We start from the raw sequence: 22634 nt of genomic DNA on the forward strand, positions 1-22634 counted from the left end.
GCCTCTCTCCCCCACCCCCCTCATTTTCCAACTAATTCTGGGTCAAATTCTGCCATGGGTCATAGCGGAGAACCCAACTGCCCTGCCCAAGATACATTCCTATGGGGGTGGGACATCTATGGGGAGGAGCTCCCCCTGCCTTCCTGCTCTCTGTCTTTCATCCCTCATCTAGACACCATCATTCATCTCTTTCTCCGTCTCTCTCTCTCCTCCAAGCCTCTCAATGCCCCCCCCCAGCCCGCTCCCAGACCCCCCACTCCCTGGCTGCTCCTTGTGGGGCATTAGAGTCAACATTAATGGAGAGGGGTGGGGCCAGAGATGGAAGGGGCGGGGTCAATGGAAGGTTCTCAGGATAGGGGCTATGACCCTGACCAGACAGCAGAGAGCCACTGCCTCTTTCCATGGTGCTGTGGATTCCAGGCAGAAAGGAGTGGGATCCCAGTACAGAAAAGGCCAAGCCCCAGTAGGTTGTTTGCATATCCTGGTTATTTAGTGCCATGGGGGTTTTACATTTCCCATCCCGCCGGTTCTGGCCTCTGCACCTGTACGATGGTTTTAACAGCGGCAGGGTGTCGGGCCTTTTAAAGAGAATGAAGTAAACAAACCCGTGAGCAGATGGATCTGCAACCGTCCCCCATGATGAGTGAGAGATCTTGTTATTAACCTGAAGCACAAGCACCCACTAACTTCATTAAGCATGTGCTCGCTGCTTCTTGCTTGCAGCATCGTAACGGTTTGATTAAAGCAATTACGGGCAGGATCCTGAGAATGGGATCAGGCAAAAACCCTGGCAGAGTCTTCAAGAGTGGCTTTGAACAGGCACTTGACACAGGATTTGAGTTAGAAGATGGTATTGATGGATTTCTTCAGAGCAGGAGTTGAGTGGCATTGTGTGCCAAGGAGCACTTTTTTAGAGGACTGGGATTTTGTGCAGTTTTAGGTTTCTCGCTAACTATTTTGGTCATTTTCAGGTATTTGCTATTTTAATAGATACCTGTATTATCAGATGAAGCCATGATTTATGGGCAAGCATGCCATTAAAAAAAGAATTTCAGGTCAGAAATCAGCTCTTTTTAAAAAAAATTAAACGGTGTCACGGACTCACAGGACTCGTGCTCTCTCTCGGCTCTGTACAGTCCCTGGGAGGAACCCCCTACAGTGTGACAGCCCTTCTTGGGGGTCCACTCTCTCTCGGGGGTTAAGCCGTAGGCCCCTCCACCTCCTGGAAGCACACCTCTCTGAGCCTTCAGCATGCCTGTCTCTCACTGTGGGCCCCCTCAAGGAGTCCACTCACTCTGGACACCTGGGGCCTCCCCACCCAGAAGGAATAATGGATGCATAAGGATGCATCCCTGATCTCCAGCCTGCAGTGACTCTCAGCCAGCATAAAACAGGAGGGTTTACTGAGCGTCTGAACACAGCATAGGAAACTCTCAGGGCCTTCCTCAGCACAGTTCATCTCTGTCTCTCCTGCATCCTGGTGGCTCTGGCTGCTCTCTCCCCAGTCCAGAAGCCCCCTCCTTCCAGCCGACCATCCTATATCATCTCCCCCAACAGCTCCTCCCCTATCCTTTGTCTTCGGTCCCAGACAAACAGGTTGCCTGGGCCTCCTCTCTTCTGACCTTTGTTCCCCACTGGCTGGAACCAGTGGAGTCAGGCACTGGGGTCCTCTCTCCTTAGCCCTTTGTCCTCCCACTGGCCAGAACTGGCTGACTGCCAAGCTGGAGTGGTCCTCCTGGTCACCAGTCGCTAGGATCTCCCATCTCCAGGCAGTTGTATGGGGTCTCAACTGCTAGGCAAGGTCACACCTGGTCCTCTGTAACAACAACCCCCCCTCTCCCACCACTTTGTTAAGCACACAGGGAAACTGAGACCCACACAGTATTCATGCAAAACTCTTAAGAAAATCCCCCACTTCATCACACAGATGTGGTGTGTGTGATTGTGTGTCCCTGATGCTCCATGCTGGAGGGACTGAGACCTGCTCTCTCTCTCTCTCTCTCTCTCTGTGTGTGCACGCGTGCACCAACTGCAGTGTTATTATTGTTTATTAATTGTATTGTGGTGTCACCCCATCGGGCCAGGTTGCACACGCACATGATGGAAAGACAGCCCCTGCCCCGAAGGGGTCACCACCCAAGTCTATGATGCAACAGCCAACCCGGGGGGCTGGGACAGGCAGTGCAAGATGATAGTGAAAAGATGGTGATCAGTCTGATACAGGCAGCTGTCACAACACAGAAGGCACTTGGCTGTTCCCATGGCTCTGCAGGGAGTTGAGGGGGAGGATGGCAGGGTGGAGGGGTAGGAGCGTGAGCTGTGGTGCTGGGGGTTCTGTCTGTGGTCTGCGGACAGAGAGAAGCTACTGTTAGGGCCGCATCCTGCAATTATTTTAATCCTCCTCCTTGGTGGGGGTTTAAGGCCATGTGTTTGTACAGCGCCTGGCACAGGCAAGTCATGGGTTATGAAAGGAAACCCAGGATGCTGCCACAATATATGAAGACTACATTAATTATTATAATGATGAGTGGGAGTCTCGTTCCCAGAGGGGGCCCGGTCACGGAGTGTGGGGGAGTCAGGGCCCTGCACCCACCACTTCCTGGCTTACTTCTCAGCCAGCTAATAAAACAGAAGGTTTATTAGATGATAGGAACACAGTCAAAACAGAGCTTGTAGGTACAGAAAACAGGCCCCCTCAGTCAGGTCCATCTTCGGGGGTAGGGAGGCCAGACCCAAGTTCTGGGCCTCCCCCTGTCTCCCCAGCCAGCTCCAAACTGAAACTCCCTCCAGCAGTCTCACGCCCCGGCTCCTCCTCCAGCCTTTGTCCAGTTTCCTGGGCAGAAGGTATCACCTGGCCCCAACCCCCTCCTGAGCTCAGGTTACGAAGGGCCAGCCTTTACGGGCTGGCCCTCCAGTATCATCCCTCAGTGAAGTCACACCCTTATCTCCCATCACCATCTAGTATTAATGCAGACGGTAAACTAATAAAACTCCCGTGCAACATTATCAGGATAATACTCCCTATGCTGCCACAGGCCCCTCCTCAGGGAGGGGGACCACACATGGGTGGGATTCAACTCCCAGGCCACCCATAGGGAGACCTGGGGGAAGGATGGAATGAGATCTACAGCAGCAGCCAGTTGAGGCTCCTCCCTCCCCCTCCAATGAAGTCCCGCCCACCATGAGTTAAGCTCCACCCCATGGGCTAAACCCCTCCCTCCAATGAGGCCCCACCTCTGAGTGGTCCTGCCCCAACTAAGCCCCTCCCTCTTTGGGAGGTAAGCCCCGCCCTCTAATGTGGCCCCTCCCTTTGTGTGTTTTAAGCCCCTCACTCCAATGAGGCTCCACCTCTGAGTGGCCCATGCCCTGCCCCAAATGAGCCCCTCCCCCTTTGGGAGGTAAGACTGCCCGCCGATGTGGCCCCGCCCACTGAGCCAGTTAAGCCCCTCCCACCAATATGTCCCCTCCCCTATTATGGCTAATCTTCCCCCCTGCATGGATTAAATCCCTCCTCCTAGCTGAGGCGCCTTGCGGTGACCACTGTCTCTAATGCGCATGCGTACAAGCCCGCACTTTCCTCCCCTTTTCCGCCTGGGAGGTGTCAGTGCGGACGCGCAAATCTTTTGGACGCCCAGCTTCCTTCGTGCGCATGTGCTGATCTGCTCATGCGCAGGCGCCAGCAGGACAGCCAACGGGTTTTGTTTTTTTTTAATCAGCCCCCCCTCCGTGCGCATGCGCTATCTGGTCGCCGGACGGTCACCTTCCCGGCGCGAGGAAGAACCGCTCTCCTGCCCCGGCGCGTGCGTAGTGCGGAGAGACCGCTGCGTGGGCGGGGCGGCGCGTGCGCATGGCGCCTTTCCGGACGCTCGGGCTTTTCTGTGCGCCTGTGCGCCGCGCCCGTTGGTGGCGGCGGCGCGTGCGCAGTGGTCTCGCCGGCTGAGCGGAGCGAGGGAGCAGCCGGGGCCGCCCCGCGTGTCCGCCATGTACCAGCGGAGCCGAGCCGTGGCCGGGCGCCTGGGCCCCGCCGCCCGCTGCTGGGGGCCGGGCTGCCGCTGGGGCGGGGCCCGGTGGGGACAGGGCGAGTCCCCGCGCTGCGGCTACCGGGCTCGGCAGCAAGTGAGTGACGGACGGGGCGGGGCCAAAGGCGGGGGGCGGGGCCAAAGGCGGGGGGCGGGGCCAAAGGCGGGGGGCGGGGCTAGGGACGGCCTGAGGTCAGGGGGCGGGGCTGCGATGCTGGGGTGAGGAGGGGGCGCAGGGCAGGGCTGGGGCGGCCTAGGCTGGGGCGACGGAGGGTACATGGGCTGGGGGCTGGGTCTATATAGGACGCATTGGCTGGGCGCTGTGTCTGTGGAGGATGATTGGGCGGAGGGGTGCGTGGGCTGTGGGATACAGGATGCATAACTGGGAACTGGGAGTGCATAGGCTGGGGAGTGCAGGGGAGAGCAGAGTGCAGAAGTTGGGGGCTGGGGGGGGGGTGCCAAGGCTGGGGGCTGGGGGTTTGGAGGATGCTTGGTCTGTGGGGCTGTAGGGGACTGGGGGGGTTGCGTGGGCTTGGAGAGGTGGAGGGTCTGGGGTTTGTGCGTGGGCTGAGGGATGCAGAGGTTGAGGACTGCAGAGTGCAGAAGCTGGGACCTGGGTGGGGGGCAGGGTGCAGAGGCTGAGGTTAGTCATTGCATGTGGTGAGGGATGCAGAATGCATGGTTGGGGCCTGGGGGTGCAGAGAACTGCAGACTTTAGGGGATGCAGGGCTGTGGTGGGTGCAGGGGCTGGGACTGTAGGGTGATGTGGAGGGGCATAAGACCTGGGGGTTGGGGTGGGAGCCAGAGGAGTGGAGGGGCAGTGGTGGTGACTTTGAGTGTTGAGGATACAAGGGTAAGGTCTGTGGTTTGGCTGGGAATGTGGGAAGCAGGGTTGTGAAATCCATTCCTCTCTAGATTAGAGCTAGAGCTCTAGAGAGAGCTAAAGGTATAAATGTTTTCACTCTTTCCCCCCTGGTTATGTGTTGGCCCCACCCCAGGATTTTGGGGAGGGTTTGGGGGTGCACGTGAGATTGTTCAGTAGGGGATCACACTGGAAGAGAGGGAGATTGTCTATCTTGGGGGTAGGGAAAGGGGATGTGGAGCCTTTTCCCTCTTGGAAGCGCTGGCTCCAATCTGCCCCCAGGTCAGGGGCACTGGGAGATGGGGTCCTTACAAGGGAAAGGTCCCAACAGAATCTCTGAGTGGTGTCAGTCCCTCTAATCCCTTCTCCCTTCCAGGACCTGGTCTCCTGCTGTGAGAAGGCCCCCCAGGCGCTGGGCCCACCCATGGCCCTGAAGTTCCACTTGACACTGGTGGAGCAGCAGGTGGAAGCTGCCAGGACTTTGCTGTTGCCCCCGCCAGGGGCCGACCTGGTGGGTGGTACTTTCCCGAGTGCATCGGAGCAGAAGCTGAGCCTGCACGAGCTGCTGCAGGGTCTGGAGCAGGGGCTCCCCTGCCGGCCTGCTGCCCTCTCCCCTCTGGAGGGCATGGAGGCCTCTGTCACCACAGTGGATGGGCAGCGGGAGGACGATATCACTGTGCAGGAGGGCACTGGCTTGGACAGCTCCTCCCTGGACTCTCTGTACAGCCTGTTTTACGGCAAGCCCTGCTGGATGCCCTGCCAGGCCCTCGCCCCCTTCCAGGCCACTGCTGGCACAGCCAACAATGCCACCTCTGGCTCACCTGGGAACCATGACCCCAGCATGGAGGAGCACCTGGCTGTCATGTATGAGAAGCTGCAGCATGAGGTACGCCACGGCCCGGATGCCTGTCCCCTGCCTTTCCGGTGGGTGGGCTGCCTGGATCCTCCACCCCTCATTCCCTGTTCTCCCCTGCCTGCGTGCCTGGCTTCTCCGTCCCTCGTTTCCCCTGCCTGCTGCCCGGATGCCTGGGTTTTCTTCCCATCTCTGCTGGACACTTTTCCTGCTAGCATTTGCCAGCCCCAGGCCTGTAGGGCGGCTCCTATTTCTGTTCCTCCTTACACAGCTGAACCTTCCAGCCATCTGGGCTCTCCATAGCAGCACCATGTGACCTGCCGGCTGCTTTGAGGGGTCACACAGCTGCAAGGGTCCTCTGAGCTCAGCCTGAATGAGGAACTGGCAGGAGCCTTGCACTCCAGGCTAGGGAGACCCCTTCCCTCCTGGGGGCAAAGGGAATCCATTGTTGGGGCAGAGAGGGCATTCCTGGCAGGGTAACCCCTCCCCATGCAGCACCCCCTGCCAATCTGCTTCAGCCCTGCACTTCAACATGTGCCCTTTAGGGGGCAGAGGAGAGCGCACATCAGTCCCTGGCCTGTCTGCTGAGGCTGCTAGAGGGGGTCGGCTAGGGCGGCTTTCCTATACACAGGCCCCATGTGCCACTGTGGGATCTTAACTCTGTCAGAGCATCCCCTGAACCAGCCAGTAGGGGGCATCTTGCCAGGGTAGGAGTATGGCATGATCACTTGTATTACAGTAACACCTAGAAGGCCCACCCGATCAAAGGGAGGATTATTCTCCCCATGGTCCGGGGAACCGATGCCCAGAGATTCGTGTCTTGCCCAACAGCACAATGAGTCGGTGGTTGAGCTGGGACTCGAACCTGGCTCTCCTGGCTCCCCGCCTGGTGCCTTCCCGTGGCCCACCTTCACTCTCCCCCTCGTCCTCCCGCAGCTGCCGCATTTCTTCCTGAAGGTACCTGACTACGGGATCTACTCCCAGGACGTGGAGTTTGTCAACGAGATCCTGCACTTGAGAACTCGGTCAGTGCCAAGTTGGGGGTGGGCTGTGGACCAAGCCTCTCGTCTTGGGGGTTGGGTGGCAGGTGGGATCAGCCCATTTTTTCCCATGGGGGGGGAGTGGAGGTTAGGGGCTGTGCTACCACCCTTGCCGTGGGGGAGTGGTGGGACCGTCCCACTTTCCCTTGGGAGGGAGGATTGACTCAGTTCCTCCCACGGAGGAAGGATGTTGGGGTGGCAGGGAGACGAGACTATGGCCCTCTGAGAAGGGTTAGGCCTGTCCCACTCTTGTCCTGGGGGCGGGTGGGACCGGCCCATTCTTCCCACGGGCTGGGAGGGCTTGGACTGGCCCATGTTTCACTTGGCCCAGGGGTGGGTGCCACATTGGGATCCCCTCAATCCGGAGGCCCCAGCCTTAGCCTGACGGCCCTCCCCCTCCCCCCCCCACCAGGGGCCGAGCCATGTACCAGCTGGCACTGACCCTGTGCCGCCTCGTGGCCTGGAACTACTTCGCCAACATGCGGCTGGAGGTGCTGAAGCTGACGCAGCACCCCGAGAACTGGAGCATCCAGGCCCGCTGGCGCATCACGGGGCTCCCCTTCCACGTCCTCATGCTGCGCTTCTACAAGAGGGACAAGAGAGAGCTGTACAGGTGAGAGCCCGGCTTGGGACTCTGCCCCCAGCCTCCCTCAGTGGGTGTGGTGGGCATGGCTTGGCTGGGGGGGCTGTTGTACAGTGCGCCCTGCTCCTCTCTCAGTTCTCATGAGCTGTGCAGCCACTCCTGGGAACTGCCCTTTCTCCTTCCCTGCTGGGCTTTGCAGGGCCATGACCTCCCTGAGCCAGGGCTAGGGCCTGTTTAACCTCAGCACAAAGCAATGCCCCTGCTGACCTCAGAGATGGGGGAACTTCCCAACCCCAAGGACTGCTCCCCTGGCTAATGGGGTCTTCCCCGGCTGCTCCCAGTGTGTGTGGGGTATTCTCTCTGCCTCCCAGAGCCACTGCCTCTGAGCTGCTTGAAGCCCTAGGATTTGGTATTCCCATGGACTAAGTCCCAGCATCCTCCTCTCCTACCCCCCCCCCCCCATGGCCCATAGAGCAGAGGTTCTCAAACCGGAGGGCAGGCCCTTTTGGGGGGGGAGTTATAGGTGGGGGAAAAAGGCCTTACTGCACATGTTTTATCCACAGCAGTGAGTAACTAGCAAAGCTGATTCAGTGGTTCTCAAGTTGTGGCCCACTTGCGGCCCACATGACATCCTTAGGGCCATAGAGGTAGTACTGGATGCGGCCCACACTGGTAAATAGGTTGAGAACCACTGCTCCAGACATATCAGGCCCTCAGCTGGCGCTGTGCATTGTGACAGATTTCTGTTCAGCTCGCTGCCATCTGTATGTTAACTCGTTTGCTACAAGGTGGCATGCACGTTTAATTGTCAGCATGGGCCACAATCGCAGGTTTGCATTTGCTCTTATTACAATGGATCGTTGGCTCATTTGTGCAACAGATACAAAAACCTCAAGTGACAAGGCGTGATCACAAAAGTTTTGAGAACAGCTGCCTTAGAGATGCAGTGCCCCCCACCCAACCAGGCCCAGAACCTCCCCGGTAAGCCTTGCACTAGAGCTGACTGTCCTTTATTCTACTCCACTTCCAGGACCTATGATGCCTATTCCACTTTCTTCTTGGACTCCAGAGGGCTGATCCGCTGTCACCGGATAGACAAGGTGAGTGCCGGGGCAGGTGGCTTTGCTGTCTCTGGGAGCAGAGCCAGGGCACTACTGTGCAGGGTCCTGGCAGATGACCCACAAAAACAGCTGCCCCAGTGTTTAATGCCTGCCCATCTCCCCTCCATGCAGCTGATGCCATCCCAGCCGCCTGTGGCCAAGGTGAAGAAGCTGCTGGTGGCCGCCCTGGTTGGCTTGGGCCTGTTGGAACACAGACCTTCCCTGCAGCTGCTCTTATCTGCCCTGGCTGGCAAACAGCAGGGGGGTGCCAGCGGGCTACAGGGACAGCTGAGCCAGCCCCAGAGGAAGCCAGGCTCAGCCTGGATGTTGTGACTCTTGTGAGCTGATGTTGCCTCGAGGCACAAAGCCCAGCCCACTGCATGGTCTGTGCCCTGCTCCCTCCTTGCCAAGCACTGTAAAGAACCACTTGTAACTTAAACTGTACATAATAAAGCCCTGTGGAGAGATGGCTGGGCTGGGGCCAGCTGGGGGGGCATCTAGGCCTGGAGAGAGCAGGTGCTGTGGAGTCATAGGGAAGCTGTGGGACACCAGCATCTCGGTAGTGAATGGGGGAGCTGGAATTCAACACATAGGGAGGGCTCATGGCTGAGGAAGCACCTGGGGTGAGAATGGGGCCTGTTTAATCCCACTACAAAGCAATGCTCCCTGCTGACCCCAGAGACAAGGCAACTTCCTTGCCCCTAGGGCTACCCCTCCCCTGGTGGGATCTTCCCACATGGGTGGGAGAAAAGGGTTGACTGCTGAGAGCACATGGCAACCCCCTGCTGGGTGCCTCTTACAGTAGCCCCAACACAGCTGTAAACTCCTTGACCCCACTCCCCTCAGGGCCCAGGAGTCCTGATTCCCACCCCCCACTGGAAAATTACAAACAAGCTCAAACCTCTGCAGAGAGCAACCCCCTGGCAACGATAGAGCCTGGGGGGCTGACAACAGCTGCCCTCAGGTGAATTCCAGGGCCATGGGGAGAGAGAACCCACCAGTGGGGCAACGAGGCAGCAGGAAACTCACAGGCAAGCACAGGGCTCAACTGTCATTTGTGACGGGCAGCCTGGGTAGGGTGTCCATTAAAAGCTGGAAGTCCTCTTGCCTTAAACTTACACCGCACCAAGAAGCCAGGTGGTCTCCCAAGGGTGGCCCAGCTCTGAGCGTGAGGAGGGGAGACGACCAGGTCTGGCTTAATTAAAAAATCGCTTTGTTTCTGCTGCCCTCCTTGGGCAGAAAATGCTATACAGCTGTACAGAGTCCATAGAAAGGGGATAGTTTCCCCCCAAATAACCCAGTCCTGGGGGGCCAGCTTTGGCCTCCAGGGCCTCTAGCCCAGCTCCTCCCGTGTCTTGCCCATTTTCTTGGGCAGCTTCTTAGCAGAGGCATCCTCCAACTCCTTCGCCTTATAGTAATGAGGGGCCACCTCCAGCAGCCATGTGCTGTCAATCTCTATGACCTGCAGGAGGGAGACAAGGGGTCAGCAAGTGCCCCCTTTGGTGCAGCGCCCCCTAGTGGACGAGGGTACAACCAGAGGGAGCTGGGCAGTAGTCCAAAATGCCAGGACTAGCCCTTTAAATAAATCTGAGACTTCATTAGTGTAAAAGAGGTGGAGCTTTTAGCCCAACTCTGCCCTCAGCAGGAAGTGGAAGGGGCTAACACTGATCAGAGGTCCCACAGCAGGGGCTACCCCTCTTCAGTGTGTCCCCTCCCCAGAGGACAGAACAGGAAGGGGACCCTCTGGTGGCTGGAGGGTAGGGTGCAGCAATACTAAGTATAGGGCTGGCTTCCCCAGCCATCCTGTATGGCCCCAGCTGGAGTAAGCTCTACCCAAGCCCTGCTGCCCATGGTCTCTCCTTGGCACCATCGTACCAGGGCTATAAGCCCCTCCCCTCTAGGCCCAGGCTGGGGAAGCATCCCACAATGTTTTGGGCTACCCCACTCCAGGCTCCTGCCCCGGAGACGGGAGGCCCAGCATGTCCCACTGCGGCCAGCAGGTGTACCTGTCTCATGAACTCTTTGGTGGTGAAGACCAGTTCGTGGTAGATGAGCCAGCGGGGCTGCTCCTCGAAGAGGCAGCTGTTGGGGTGGACGAAGACAGTCTGCTGGTGCTTGACCGTCTTGTAGCCGGTGCGGGTCAGGCGGGCCGTGTGGTAGAAGAAGCCAGCGGTGATGGCCTGGGAAGGAGAGCAGGGAGGGTCAGCGAGGGTCAGGGAAGGTGAAGGTGGGGCAGGGAAGGTGAGGGTGGGGGCTACCTTGCGGATGGGAACATAGTCTCCCTCGCTGGAGGTGAGGTCCACCTCGATGCGCTCCATCAGCCCCTCCAGCTGCTCCCGCACGTCCCGCGCCCGCCTCATGGAGCGGAACTGGATGAAGTTCTCGTAGCACCACTGCATGGAGAAAGCGCTCTCCACCCACTGGGGGTGGGGTGGGGGTCAGAGGCAGCTGTGAGCCTGGGCTCCCTGCAGGGTGTACCCCGCTGGCTAGGGCAGCTCAGAGACCCTGTACCGTAACCCAGGACAGGGACTGGATTGGAACCAGTGCCCCCACAGGGAGAGGGGGCCCATATCACATTCCCCTCCAGGCTGGGGCTGGATTGGAGCCAGCACACCCAGTGAATGGGTAGAGGAGGAGAAGGCCCTGTGTCGCATTCCCTACCCCTGTGCCAGCCAGTCCCCTGGACCACGAGGGGAGCCAGTGCCCCCTATGGGGGAGGGGGGAAGACCCATCTCCCATTCCCCATCCCCGGGCCAGCCAGTCTCCCACCCTGGGGCTGGATTGGAGTTGGTACCACCTAGGGGGAAAAGGGTCTGTCCCCCAGTCCCTCGTGTTCATTCCCTGCCCCCTCACCTGGGTGTAGACGTTAAGCAACACCAGGTGGTCCCCGCCAGGCAGGAAGAAGTTCATGCGGGCGTTGTCAGCATGCACCACCTTGTCCTTGGGCCGGTAGAAGATGGAGTTGTTGACAGACAGCATGGCCGCGATGGAGAGGATCTGCTCTGAGCACTTGTACCTACAGAGCCCCGTGGGGGAGGCAGCGTTAGAGAGCAGGGTGGCCCTACCCCCAGAGAGCTGACTAGAATGGGGCTTGGGAAACGTGGCCCTTCAGGGTCCTAAGGCAGCTGGTGAGCCCGGGGCGGGTTGCGGCCCAGCACCTGAGCCTGGGTTGAGGTGAGTGAGGAGTTGGGGATGGGGGACACTAGAGATTTTGGAGAAGAGGAAAGGGGGACTCACTGCTCCGAGGCCAGGATCATCTTGGACAGCATGGGGTCCACGGGCAGCTCTGCCATCTTCCGGCCCAGCTGGGAGAGAGACGGCCATTAGAGACTGGTTCCCCCACCCGCTGTCCCATCTGCTGGCCACCCTGGATCAGACCCAGGGACCCATCTAGCTCTGCCTTTCTCTCCCCAAGACAGCCAAGACGTCCCCATGCTGCAGCTCACTGGTCAGCATTATCCCAGAGGGACAGGTGTGTGTGATTATTCCTTCCTGACCCCCAGGCATGAGGCTCAGATCCTGCCCTGGAGCATGGGGGTGTCCTAGGTCCCAACATGCAAAGGTGCCCCAGCCGTGGGAGGATCCCCCCCACCCCCCTTACCTTGGTGAGCTCCCCGAGGTGGTTGAGCGCGCCCAGGGCATACAGCTGCTCCAGAGCCAGCACCAGGGTCTCATGGGGTGGTGGGTCCATGAAGTCAAAGTGGATGAGGTCATTGATGCCTGTGGGGGGAGAGGGGGCAGGCAGGTGGGCTGGATTTAAATCCGCAAGCAGGAAACCTCAATTGAAATCACCGCTCTGCCTCTTGTTTTGCATTGGTACTTTGTAGTTATTTGCCTAAAGCCAGGCTGATCCTCACTGGTTGAGAACTGTTAGAACATGCCGGTTTGCATCCCCAGCTGGCCCTCACAGTAAGGGGGCGCTTCTTTTTGCAAGCCAGGACACACTAGATTGATACACCTTTATCTAAGCAATTAGAAGCTTCACTTCCATTAGGATTCTTCATTTTTACATTATTTATGATGTTAGAAAATGGCAAAGGACGCATCTCCAGTTGATGAACTGTTTACCTGTGATGTGTGTCAAGCAGCATTTTGGGATGGAAATTGGAATTGAATTTTGGTATAAAAACCAGCATTGTAAAGCTGTCTGAAATGTGCTGGAGCCGTAAGAAATAAATGTTTATTTAAATGTTATTTGCACTTAGAACTAACCGATTTGTTAACTAAAAGGAAGTACTGTGTTAGTGAATTGAACTGATTGTTTCCAGTGCCCGTAGGCGTCACGACTTTAGAACTAATAGATCTCATCCTCACACACCTGGATTTTAATCCATGGATGGGAAGAGGAAACCACCACCTCACCCAGAGGCCACCAAACTGTGGGGCATGCCCCGCGAGGGGGATGTGAAGGAACATTGGCCGGGTGCAGCGGGGCCCAGGCCAGCCCCCACAGGGCATAGGGAGGGAGCTTCACCCAGCCCCTCCCCTCCCCCAGCTCTTCTCTGGTCCCACCCCCAGCTGTGTCTCTGGCCTCATTCCTAGCCTCAGCACAGCTCTGCTCCTGGCACCGGGCCGGGCTGCCAGCTCCCACTGCAGCCCGGCTACGGCTCGGCTCCGCTCCTGCCCCCAACCTCAGCCTTGGCCCGCCTCAGCCTTGGCCCATCTGCAGCCCCACTCCTAGCCCCAGACCCACCCCAAGTGCAGCCCCAGCCCCCTTTTCCCTGTCCGCGTCCCAGCTCCTTGGGGGATTGGGGGGCGCACGACCCGCAAAAGTTTGGGTCCGCTGACCTAAATATTTAACTTGGAACGGCCTAGTCATTAGACTGAATCCCATGAACAAGGTGAAATGATGACAATATTCTCTCTGCCCCTGCAAAAGATGCTAGAGCCGGCTTAGCACGTCAGCGCTCTCAGGTGCTCAGCCAGAGACGGCCACGAATGCAGCGGTGTAACTGCTTTTAAAAATTCAGCCAGTGTGCGCTGCTGGGCTGTTAACATAATTTACGCTCAGCAAAGCAGCGGATGAGATGAAGCTGAGGCCTTAACCCAGGCTGTCAACCCTGCAGATTTAATGTTAAATAGGTGATTTCTGAAAATCAACCAACATTTCATTTAAATGAAATGGAACAGATTCAAACAAAAACAAACATGATTTTTATCCTTCTTGGGGCAAGCTCCACCCCTCTGGGACCTACTCACCCCTAGCAGGCCCCACCTCCCTGGGACCTTCCCGTCCCCCCCCACCCCAACAGGTTCTCTCCTCACCCAGACTCTTAAGCAGCAGCACCACGTTGCCCAGGTTGGTCCTCTGGATCTCAGGCACCGTGGTCTCCTCCATCTCGTTCTTGTAGGCCCAGGCAGTGTAGAGGCGGAAGCATTTCCCGGCAGCCACGCGCCCGGCCCGCCCAGCTCGCTGGTTGGCGGAGGCCTGGGGAGGGGGAGACAGGTGTGAGATGAGAGCATGTGCGGGAAGATACAGGACCCTCTGACCCCATGTGAAACCCTGTAACCTGGGGCTCAGCCAGGCCCTATCATCATAACATGGGAAATGGGGAGGAGAGAGGGATGGCCTGTATCTGGAGCAGGTGTTGGGGCTGTGGAGAAGTCCCCATACCCGGGAGCAGGGCGTGACAATCAGGGACTCCAGGCTGGGGTTGGCGCTGTACCCCGAGGGGGGCGGTTAGCAGGACAGGGGGGTCCCATACCCAGGAGCAGGGCGTGATGATCAGGGACTCCAGGCTGGGGCGGGCGCTGTACCCCAAGGGGGATGGTTAGCGGGGCGGGGGGGTCCCATACCCGGGAGCAGGGCGTGACGATCAGGGACTCCATGCCGGTGCGGGCATTGTAGCTCTTCTGTTTGCAGAACCCTGGGTCGATGACGTAGATGATCCCGTCAATAGTCAGCGAGGTCTCTGCGATGTTAGTTGCCACGACGACCTTTGAGGGGTGGAGAGACACCTCATCAGCTGGGGCGGGTGGGAGAAGGGGTCAGGCAGGCCAGGCCTACAGGACACCCCCTAGGGTCCCCCCTTGCAGCAGGCTGGGCCCCTGGGCCTGTCAGTCAGTCACAGCGGCTGAGCAGCGATTGTGGGGGAGGAGCGTATGCACCCAAGCACAGCCCCCTCCAGAACTCCTCCTCTTTATAGTCCTGCCCTTTCAAAAACTCCTCCCTAAACTACTAAGCTCCCCCCTTGCTGCCCCAACCCCTGAAGCCACATGTCCAGAGCTGTAAGCCCCACCCACTCAGCCATCTACCCCATGTAGCCATGCCCACGAAGCACTAAGCCCCTCCTATAAACCCAGCTACCCTTGAAGTCACGCCCCCAAAGAGCTAAATCCCATCCCCTAAGCAATCTACCCACAAAACCACACCCCCAGGCCTCTAAGCTCCTCCCACAAGCTCATCTGCCCCAAAAGCCATGCTCCCAGACCACTAAATCAGCTACTCCTGAAGCCATGCCCCAGAGCTCACAGCCCCTCCCCATAGGCCATGCCCAAGCCCATCTGTCCCCCTGAAGCCCTGCCCCAGGGGTGTAAGCACCTCCCCTGCATCCCTACACTCCCAAGCCCCAACCCTAGAGCTCCAAGCCCCCCCCCACCTCACCTTCCGGGCCCCGGGCGGGGTGGGCTCGAAGATCTTGGCCTGCATGTCGGAGGGCAGGTTGGCGTAGATGGGCAGCACCAGCAGCTCGGAGATCTTGGACCCCAGACGGCGGCAGCGTTCCTGCAGCATCTCGCAGCAGGCCTCAATCTCCTCCTGCAGGGGGCGGAGCCAAAGTTGGGGGTGGGGGGTTCAGACACTGCAGGGGTCAGGTCAGGCCCTGTAGGGGGGCGGGGTGAGGCACTTACCTGGCCAGTGAGGAAGACCAGGATGTCACCGGGGGCCTGGGTGACATGGATCTGCAGCACCGACACCACGCAGGCCTCCAGGTAATCAGCCTCGGGGGCCTAGAGAGGGGTCAGAGCTCAGCTCCCGCCACTTCCTGCCCCACGGCACGACTGGAGCCTTTCTCACCCCACTCCCTCAACATTCGGACACTGCTCCCCAGGCCCCACCCTCCAGCCGGCACCTGGAGCCCTCCTCTCTGGGTCTGATTGGCCCCCTGGCTGCCTGCCTGCCTCATGTATGCCCCACATCCAGATCTCTCCGTACCGCCCCCTGCAGACCATGCTGCCATGCTCCTGACCCACCTCCTCCTGGCCATGCTGCCCCCTCCTAGCCACACCTTCCACCCCCAGCATCCCCTTAACAGTCCCCCCCATGCCTTCCCTTGGGTCACGCCTCCCCTCCTCCCAGCCTCACCTCCAGGGTCCCATTCCCCATCGCCCTCTCCTGGCCACGCCTCCCCGCTAGGTCATGCTTCCCCTCCCCACAATACTCCCCCCATCCCTCCTGCTCCTGGCCACAATCTTCTCTATTCTTCCCCAGAACCCCTCCACCCACAACGATCCCGCCAAAACACCCCCATCCCTTAGGGCCTTCGCGCGGCCAGCGATCGCGCCATGCTGCCCCCGAGGGGTCCCCCATCCTCCCCCACACCCAGACCTTGGTGTAGAAGATGTCCACGGGGAAACGGCGCCCGGGGATGCGGAAGATGGGCGCGTCGTCGAAGAAGGTGGAGAAGCGCTCGGTGTCCAGGGTGGCGCTGGCGATCAGCACCTTGAGCGCCGGGCGGAACCGTGCGATGTCCTTGATCAGGCCGAACAGGATGTCGGTGTGGAGGGTGCGCTCGTGGGCCTCGTCTATGATGATCACGCTGCGGGAGAAGGAGAGGGGGGTGTGAGTGCGTGAGAAACGGCCCTGCTCCCCGTAGCACAGCGCCCCCCTAGCGCCGCACTGCAGCCAGTACTGACTGCCGGAGGAAAGCGTCCCAGCCCTGCCCCCCCGTCGCCCCCCAGCAAGGCTCACCTGTAGCTGGAGAGGTCGGGCTCGGTCAGGAACTCCCGCAGCAGCATGCCATCCGTCATGTACTTGAGCAGCGTGCGCTCCGACGTGCAGTCCTCAAAGCGGATGCTGTAGCCCACCTGCCAGGCGGGAGGGATTAGCCCGAGCTCCCGCAAAACCACTGGCCAACACCAACGCAGGGTGGCTGGCACCTGTCGGCCAATGAGAGCGCTCCATGGTCCCGCTCGGGGCACTGTTTTACAGTGAGCTTCTTCTGCCGCAGTCAGCTCCAAGGGAGGCCCGGCTTTGACCGCATGGAGAACCGAAGAGAGACAAGGAGACCGCCCGCATCTTGGGGGGGGGTGTGTGCGCGTGTGGGGCTCCCTGCTGGTCTGGTGTGGGAGGGGTCAGAGGAATGGACTCAGTTAATTGTAGTCGCAAGGAAAGGGACAAGGGCCTTTCCCCTCCATGGGGCATCAGCTCCCAGCTGGTCCAAGGGCACGGGGACTAGCTGGCTCAGGGGAGTGAGAAATGGGACACAGGACCTTTCCCTGATCCAGCCCCAGGGCAAGGGGACTGGCTGGCTGGCCAAGGTTGTGGGGAAAAGGACACGGGGCCTGTCCTCTCTAAGGGGGCTGCCTCCGGCTCAGGCAGGCGGGGAAGGGGATAACGAACCCACCAGTCACATACCTCGTTACCAAGCTTAACTCCCATTTCCTGGGACACTCTGGCCGCGACGCTCATGGCTGCCACTCGTCTGGGTTGAGTGCAGCCAATCTTCATCCCCTTCTCCGTATAACCCTGACAAAGGAAACGAGAAGGTCCAGGGACTGGATGGAAATTCCCCGGGAGCAGCTGCCGCAGCAGAAATGCAGCTGCTTCTGGGGTGGGGCAGACGGATAACAGCCTCACCGTCACGCTGCACAGGGATTGCTCACCTGGTGTGGAGATGCAGCTACCTCTGGGGAAGGGTGCAGCTGGGGTCAGCACTGACTGTGAGGGGAGAACATCCCCTGCTGAACCTCCCATCCCCCTCAGTGGCACAGCACCACCTAGTGCCTCCCCACTGCACTGCAGTCAGCACTGATCATGGGGAAACAGCGCCCCCTACTGAACCTCCCAGCCTGCTCCCTGCAGCACAGCGCCCCCTAGCACTGGGGTTAGCACTAACTAGGAGAGGAGAGCTCCCCCCCACTCCCAGCTCCCATCCTGCCACGCGGTTACCTCCTCGTACAGGTACTGGGGGATCTGTGTGGTCTTTCCGGAGCCCGTCTCCCCCTCGATGATGAGGATCTGGTGCTCGGCGATGGCCGCCAGCAGGTCCTGGCGGTAGGGGTAGACGGGCAGGCTGCGCCGCACCTCCTGCATGGACAGCTTCCGCCGCGCCGCCTCCGACAGCTCCGACTTCTCCTCCTGAGCAAGGGGCCGGGACACCGTCAGCTCAGCCACCCGTCCCTCCACCCGGGCTGGGGGACAGCTGCTGGATCTCCAGATGGGAGACAAACCCATAGAGTTCTCGGTCCTCCCGGTGCCAGAGAGGACCAGGAGACACCCTCTTGGGGGCAGAAGGGAGCTAAGCACCGTGCCATGTTCAGCTCTCAGCCTCCCTTGTTCAGACAGTGGGTGGAGGGAAGGGGTTTGGGATGGGGATGCCTGCCTTGCTGCGGGGCTGGGCTGAGACCTGGTGACTTGTTACATCTAGATGGGAATGATCCTTCTATGCCTCACCCCCCAAACCAGCCAATCCCCCCAGCTGGGGCTGGATTGGAGGGGACTCCCCCTAGATGGGAAGGGCCCCATGTCCCATTCCAAGGCCCCCAGCGTGGGGCTGGATCAGAGCCAGCAATCCCTAGAGGGGAAATGCCCCATGTCCAATTCCCCCCCCCCCCGAGCCAGCCAGTCCCCTGCCCTAGGGCTGGATCAGAGTTGGCGCCCCCTACAGGGGAAGGCCCAGCCCCCATCTCTCACCTTGCCCTGGGCCGTGCCCTGCATGTGCACAGCGCTGACGAAGTGGATCATCTCATCCTCCTCCAGCACAAACTCGTAGTCCTTGCAGGGGTGGCGCTGGCTGGCGTCACGGGCCCCGAAGCGCAGGGCAGCCGCCCCGATGTGCTCCTCCTCCCAGCGCCGCTGCTCGTCCCGCGGTGTGGCGCGCTCATCTGCCACCGGCTCCTCGTAGCGGTCGGGGATCTTCTGCCGGGGGAGGGGTGGGCGGGAGAGGCAGGGGTTGAGTCATGGCACAGGGGACAACTGCGGGGGCAGGGCCAGGGAGAGCCCATCTCTGGGGAAAATCTGACATCCGTGCGTGGTCTGGGGGTCAGCATTCAAGGGTCACCCCGAGACTGGGGCGGGGCAGGGCAGGAGGGGTCACAGCCCAAGCTGCAGGGGGTCCAGATTTGAGTCCCCACCACAATCCTTCCCCTTGCAACAGCCTGAAACTGGCCCTTCCTTGGGGAACCCCCCCACCAGTTCAGTACAACCAGCCCCAAGGGGGAGATGTTTCCCACCCTAGCATGATGCTGGCCCAGCCAGCCATGCTGCTAAGGCCAACCCTCCCTCCTCCCAACAAGGGGACCACCCCAGAGAATGCCCACAGGGCACGGACCCCTCACCCTGCCAGGTCCTAACCCCCTTCCTTCACCCCCAGGGGACATTCTCAAGTGGGTCGCGCTCCCATGTCCTGCTGCAGGGGCTGCCATGCGCCCGCTATCCCCCTCCTTCCATCTCCCCAGCCTCTGGGCAAGGACACCTGCCCCTCTCCCTCCCTCCGCCGCCATCTTTCTACGGGGCTACCCCCTGCAGATCACATGCCTCACTGGCCCCTATGCAGGGTACTACCAGGAAGACCCCTCTCTGGTAGCATGGCCAACCACCCCCAACCACCAATTCCCCAGCCCCATGGACAGGTACTTTGCTGCTGCTCCCCTCACCCCAAGATGGGCACCTTGTGCTGGCTCCCCCCCCACACTAGGTACCTTGCCACAGCTCCCCCAGAGTGCTCCCCTGCCATGCTCTCCCTCAGAGAGTGCCCCCCGCGTTGGGTACCTTCCCACAGCTCCTCCTCTCTCCCTGCAGTGGGTACCTTGCCGCGGCTTTCCTCAGGCATGTAGTAACGGCTGCTCTTCTCCAGCTTCTCCTGCTCGCCCGCCCGCTTGTAGTCCTTGGCCAGGTCGCGCACCCGGCGTTTGTACTCCAGCTCTCGCCGCTCGGCCGCCGTCAGCTCCAGCTCCGAGAACAGGTGCTCCTCATCCACAATCTCCGCCTCCAGGTCCTCCAGCTTGTCCCGCTCCCGCTTGGCCAGGTACTCCCAGCGCGACTTCTTCCGCAGCTCTGGGATCTGGGGGGGATGGAGAGGGGCTAAGGGCACCAGCTGGGAAGCCAGCACCCCTGGGTTCCAGCCCCAGCTCTGGGAAGGGACTGGGGTCTAATGGGTAAAGCAGGGGGGGGCTGGGAGCCAGGGCTCCTGGGTTCTATCCCCAGCTCTGGGAGAAGATGAGGGTCAAGTGGGTCAGAGCAGGGTGGCTGGGAGCCAGGACTCCCAGGTTCTATCCCCAGCAGGGAGTAAGGGCCTGGGCCAGATGGGCCCTACCGATCTGATCTGGCGGGCGTGGCAAGCTCAGAGGAATGCTGAGCTAGATGGGTCTGTACAGCTCCGATCAGCCAGAAGACGAGACAGAGATACAGTAGGAGAAATACAAAGCCCCTCACCATGGTTTTCTTGTCCTCTTCCGCCATCTTCAGTCGCTTCTGCGCCTCTTCGTAGGCCTGCGCCCAGCATCAGGAGGGGGGAGAGACACTGATCAGGTTGTGTGGACAGTCTTTCCCCTCCCCCACAGCTGGCCCCTCTCTGGAGCAGGCCAGGCTACAGACAGACTCCCTAGCGGAAAGGGCCCAGGAATTTCCAGGAGGGGCTCCCCAGCTTGCTGATAAACTTGGAATCTTCTCCTCCTCCCCACAAATCCCTGCCCTCCGGCTCTGCTCCCTCCAGCGCTTGTGGGGTTCACCATCACCCCTTCAGGGAAGAAATCTAGCGGTCAGAGCACAACACGGGAGAGGCAGGTGGCATCGGGGACTCAGGAAAGGATCCTAGCAATTGGGGGGGGGGGGTGAAATCCTGGGATAGGATCCTGGAAGTGGGTGGGGTGGGTCAGAAGTGGGATCCTAAGACTGTGGCAATGCAGGGGGAGCTTCAGAGCAGAGAGGAATCCCGGCAGCGGGTGGGGACGCATCCTGGCAGAGGGAGGTAGGGGGCTAGAGAGGGATCCCAGTTGTAGGACATATGGGGTGGGCTCAGGAAGGGACCCAGCTGCAGGGGAGGGGTGGGGGACAGATGCTGGCCGCAGAGACAGGCTCTGACCTTCTTGTCCGAACGCTCCAGGATGTTCCTGGTCTTCTCCTTGTCCTTGCGCTTGACCCGTTCGGCAAAGGCGTCGCGCTCCTCCAGGTCCTGCAGACGCTCTCGCTCACTGCGGTCCCATTCATCCTCTGAGTCCTTCCCCTCCAGGGATGGCTCCCTGCATCCGGGGAAGGGTAAGACACCACAGTCAGGGCATTAGCCAGCTCCAGGGCCCCCCAGCGCAGGGGACTGACCCCCCGCACCACCCCCTGGGATCCCCTGTGGAGGCTACACTCACGGCTCCCGCTCTGCTTCGTTCTCCTCCTCCGACGCCTCCTCCTGCTTCCGGCGTAGGTGTTTGCGTCGCTTCTTGTGCTTCCTCTGCTCGGGCCGGCGCTTGGAGCCCGGGGCAGCCCCCCCATCCCCCTCCTCCTCCTCGCTGTCCTCCAGCAGCTGGTACGAGCGGTTCTTCTGCTGCATGGCCAGGGCCTCTCGCTCGGCCACCCGGGCCGGACGCTCCTGGGGGGCCGAACGTGGGATCTGAGAGTGAGAGGAGAGATGGGGATTAGAAACACTGCACAGTCAGAGCACCCTCAACGGCCCTGAGCCCTCTCCATAAGCTCCTCCCTTTAGAGCACAGGTCCCGCCCCTGCAACTAGCTCCTCCCCCTTCACAAAGGCTCTTCCCACTTTCACCCCTTCCCTGCTAATCCTTCCCCTTCCCACATGGTCCCCACTCCAGTAACCCCTCCCTACATCCTCCTCTTCCTCCCTCCACCTCCACGCAGAGGCCTCACTCCTCTGCTCCTGCTCCCTTTGTTCACAGGCCCTTTGCCTGCAGCCCCACTAACCCCACTCCCTCCCCTAGGCAGCCTCCATGTGTCCCTCCTCTCCCCAGTGCCTTTAGCCCCTCGCCTGAGGCCCCCTTCCCGGCCCTTCCCCCTCCAGTTTGGCTCCACCCCCTCAGCCCCACTGGCCCCGCCCCCTCCAAGTTTGGCTCCCCCCCCCCATTGTGGACCCTCCCCACTCAGCCCCACTGGCACCTGCCCTCCAGTTTGGCCCCTGTCGCTCAACCCCTCCCCAATCAGTGTGTCCCCTCCCCCCTCAGCCCCATTAGCCCCGCCCCCTCCATGGTTGTCCCTCCTCCTCGGTCCACCAGCCCCTCCCACTCCGGTTGGACCCGCCCCCTCCTCCCCCCCAGCCCCGCCCACCTGTTCCCACAGGCGCTGGGCGAAGGCGCGCACGGCCGGCTCGCTCACGCGCAGGGTCTCGGTCTCCTCCAGGCGGTTCAGCAGCTCGTCGGGGCTGCGGCTGCGCCGGGCCAGGCCGAGCAGGAACCCGACCACGTGCCGCTCGCTCAGCCCCAGCAGCGCGTGCAGCTCCCCCGACACCCAGCGCTCCAGCCCCGCCATCCTCCTCCGCCTGCCTACCCAGCCGGGCCGCCGTACCCCCCCCGCCGGCCGCTTCCGGGCCACGTGACCAAACACTTCCGGGGCGAAGGGGCCGATACAGTGCGCCGGCGCCGAGCCGGAATGAGGCACCTGCGCTCCGCCCTTTACCGTAATGACCAATATACGGACGGTTGACAGCTATACCCAAGCCCTGGCGGCTACCGTAATTAACAGAATAGCAACCGCAAGGGAAGAGCTCTGGTCGTAATTACAGGAACATGAGCCTCCCCTTTTGCGGCCGACACCTTACCGTAATGACGGAAATATGAGCCTCTCCTTCTTAGGGCGGGCTCCTTACCGTAATTACAGGAATACCAATTGCTCATTCTCTAGCTGGTTTCGCTACTGTAATTACATGAATAGGAGCCGATGAAGTGAGCTGCAGCTCACGAAAGCTTATTCTTAAATAAATTGGTTAGTCTCTAAGGTGCCACAAGTCCTCCTGTTCTTTGTGCGGATACAGCCTAACACGGCTGCTACTCTGAAACCGGGCTCCCTAGTAATCG

General features: G+C 60.2%; 2 protein-coding genes across 6 annotated transcripts; one reads left to right on the plus strand and one right to left on the minus strand.

Moving 5' to 3' along the window:
• Positions 1–3300: 3300 nt before the first annotated feature.
• On the plus strand, positions 3301–12651 carry C14H6orf136 (chromosome 14 C6orf136 homolog). Of its 2 annotated transcripts, XM_073311154.2 has the most exons (6): positions 3308–4116; positions 5258–5767; positions 6671–6759; positions 7187–7387; positions 8388–8457; positions 8590–12651. In XM_073311154.2, exons 1-6 carry the CDS (start codon positions 3550–3552, stop codon positions 8788–8790), a joined length of 1638 nt encoding a protein of 545 aa, XP_073167255.2. In that variant the 5' UTR covers positions 3308–3549; the 3' UTR covers positions 8791–12651. The 2 variants fall into 2 exon arrangements, with proteins under 2 accessions (XP_073167254.2, XP_073167255.2); XM_073311153.2 differs by having other exon boundaries at positions 3301–4116; positions 8388–12651.
• Positions 9654–22164, minus strand: DHX16 (DEAH-box helicase 16). Of its 4 annotated transcripts, XM_073311116.2 has the most exons (20): positions 21889–22164; positions 20977–21218; positions 20700–20856; positions 20051–20107; positions 19425–19679; positions 18311–18535; positions 17567–17755; positions 17033–17143; positions 16367–16482; positions 16004–16214; positions 15307–15405; positions 15062–15214; positions 14254–14394; positions 13723–13885; positions 12059–12177; positions 11695–11762; positions 11311–11473; positions 10716–10877; positions 10464–10637; positions 9654–9919 (listed from the first exon to the last, which is right to left on the minus strand). In XM_073311116.2, exons 1-20 carry the CDS (start codon positions 22087–22089, stop codon positions 9791–9793), a joined length of 3135 nt encoding a protein of 1044 aa, XP_073167217.1. In that variant the 5' UTR covers positions 22090–22164; the 3' UTR covers positions 9654–9790. The 4 variants fall into 4 exon arrangements, 3 of the variants coding, with proteins under 3 accessions (XP_073167217.1, XP_073167219.1, XP_073167218.1); XR_012154856.2 differs by lacking the exons at positions 9654–9919; positions 10464–10637; positions 11695–11762 and having other exon boundaries at positions 10792–10877; XM_073311117.2 differs by lacking the exons at positions 9654–9919; positions 10464–10637; positions 10716–10877; positions 11695–11762 and having other exon boundaries at positions 11305–11473.
• Positions 22165–22634: the final 470 nt, after the last annotated feature.

Source organism: Lepidochelys kempii, chromosome 14, assembly GCF_965140285.1.
Source record: "Lepidochelys kempii isolate rLepKem1 chromosome 14, rLepKem1.hap1, whole genome shotgun sequence".
NCBI classification, from domain to species: domain Eukaryota; kingdom Metazoa; phylum Chordata; order Testudines; family Cheloniidae; genus Lepidochelys; species Lepidochelys kempii.